The 1,726-nt window shown below is 41.9% G+C and overlaps 1 protein-coding gene across 1 annotated transcript in view; it reads left to right on the top strand.

Moving 5' to 3' along the window:
- The window catches only part of gfra4a (GDNF family receptor alpha 4a), a 228,059-nt gene that overhangs the window by 2,740 nt on the left and 223,593 nt on the right, over positions 1-1,726 (top strand). The window contains exon 2 of the mRNA XM_014017074.1: positions 580-1,301. Within this exon, the coding sequence (XP_013872528.1) occupies positions 1,259-1,301 (43 nt within the window). The 5' untranslated portion in view covers positions 580-1,258. The remainder of the gene's footprint in view (positions 1-579; positions 1,302-1,726) is intronic.

A 1,726-nucleotide genomic window follows, 5' to 3' on the forward strand; every position in this document is an offset into this window, starting at 1 on the left:
TATCTGATGATCGACTCTTTTAAATGAAACCAGAGAGCGTTGACAGAGAGGAGAAGGTAGAAATGACTCAACTGTATATCAATGCTGTCTACTACCCAAAGGAATGTGTCAGAATTGGGATTTGACAGCACGCCTTCATTTGGAAACCAGAAATCTAAATCCTTGAGTCTGACTGGCTCCTTAGACCAATCACAATGAAGTACAGTTTCAGTCAATCAAGATAGCCATTGTAAAACATCAATGCTGAGTCAACATAAAATAGTTTTATCTAAATGGGTTTTGCTTATATTTTTTCAACTGTTGTGTTTAACTTGCATGGCCTTTAAAATTTAACTAGTCAACATAAAATGGCTATACCYCAGTCAGGTTATTTATTGTGATAGTAAGGAATCTTTTTTCAGCCAAATAAGCAAACAACAAAACTTCAACATTTCTGCTCATGAGATATCTCGGTTTAAATTTTGTCATGTAAGGTGGCAGGTGATATGCAATTCAATGAATGCTTGGCCTTTAATTTAATGGTTTATTAATTTACATTCAGTGTGGGTTTAGTAGTGTGTCACTAACCAATGCTTTCAGACCCATCAGGTGTCAATGGGACTTCCTCTTGCGCACATCCAGCTATGCACCATTTTTCCTCAGGTTTGTTATTTCCATTTTATGGCAGTATGAAATAGGCTATCGATTCAACTTGCTCTATTTCAACTTTGGCCAAGATTGGATTTTTTTYCCTCTTCTTTCTTCCCCCCCTTTTTTTAACGAGCTGGGCTGGGCTGAATCCCCCGACCGGACCGTCGGGGAGCAGCTGCCGCCTCTCAGGTCAGAGCGCGCAAACGATGCGCCTCTGATTCATCCGCAGTTTGAACACGCGGCGCTCAGGTGGAGAAGAGGAGGAGGAGGAGGAGAGGGAACCGCCGCTCGGGACGGATCGGATGAAAATAGTCTGGGATGCGCAAAAAGCGAGAGATTGAGTGCACACTGACAGAACATTTTTACCACCATGTGTAGTTTATGTCTTACATTTCTTCGGAGAGTGGGGGAAAAGTTTGACTGTTAAAACATGATGTTCTGCGTCGCTGCTGAGGATTCCGGTGTCTTTCGAAGTGGACAAGCATCATTTAAGAAATAGCTGCGATTCCTTTTTTTTTTTTTTTTTTTTTTTGGGTCCTTATTTCTGTGCCAAATCCAACAGAGGAGGCTTTTTATTCTCTGCTCGTCATCATTCAACCGGGATTGCATTTAAATTAGCCCCAGAATAATGGACTTCCTCGGACTGTACTTTCTGCAGCTGGCTCTCATTGGTAAGTTGAGCAACATTTGAAATAACGCAGCCGAACTTGATGCGATCACGTTGTGGGAAATAGTCGCTGCAGGTCGTGTTTGACCTGTTTTTTTTTTCTCCCTGTGTTTTCCAACTCGGTGGGTTTAAAGTTGGATGTTGTTCCCCTCCGCTGCAAAAGCAGCCAATTGTATCCGTGCAAGGATTACAGCAGAAAAAGGAGTTTATTTTTTTTTAAATCACTTAACTAAAAATGCACTAAACAGATTTTCCCTTCTAATTATCTGCCCTGGTGTCTTTAGTTGATTGCATGTGGTGCATGATGTCCACAGAGACATCATGTCAGGCTGCTGCTAGTTTTTTTTTAACCATGCCAACGCAGATTGTGTGTGTGTGTGTGTGTGTGTGTGTGTGTGTGTGTGTGTGTGTGTGTGTGTGTGTGTGTGT

This window comes from Austrofundulus limnaeus, unplaced genomic scaffold, assembly GCF_001266775.1.
Source record: "Austrofundulus limnaeus strain Quisiro unplaced genomic scaffold, Austrofundulus_limnaeus-1.0 Scaffold160, whole genome shotgun sequence".
Classification (NCBI taxonomy): domain Eukaryota; kingdom Metazoa; phylum Chordata; class Actinopteri; order Cyprinodontiformes; family Rivulidae; genus Austrofundulus; species Austrofundulus limnaeus.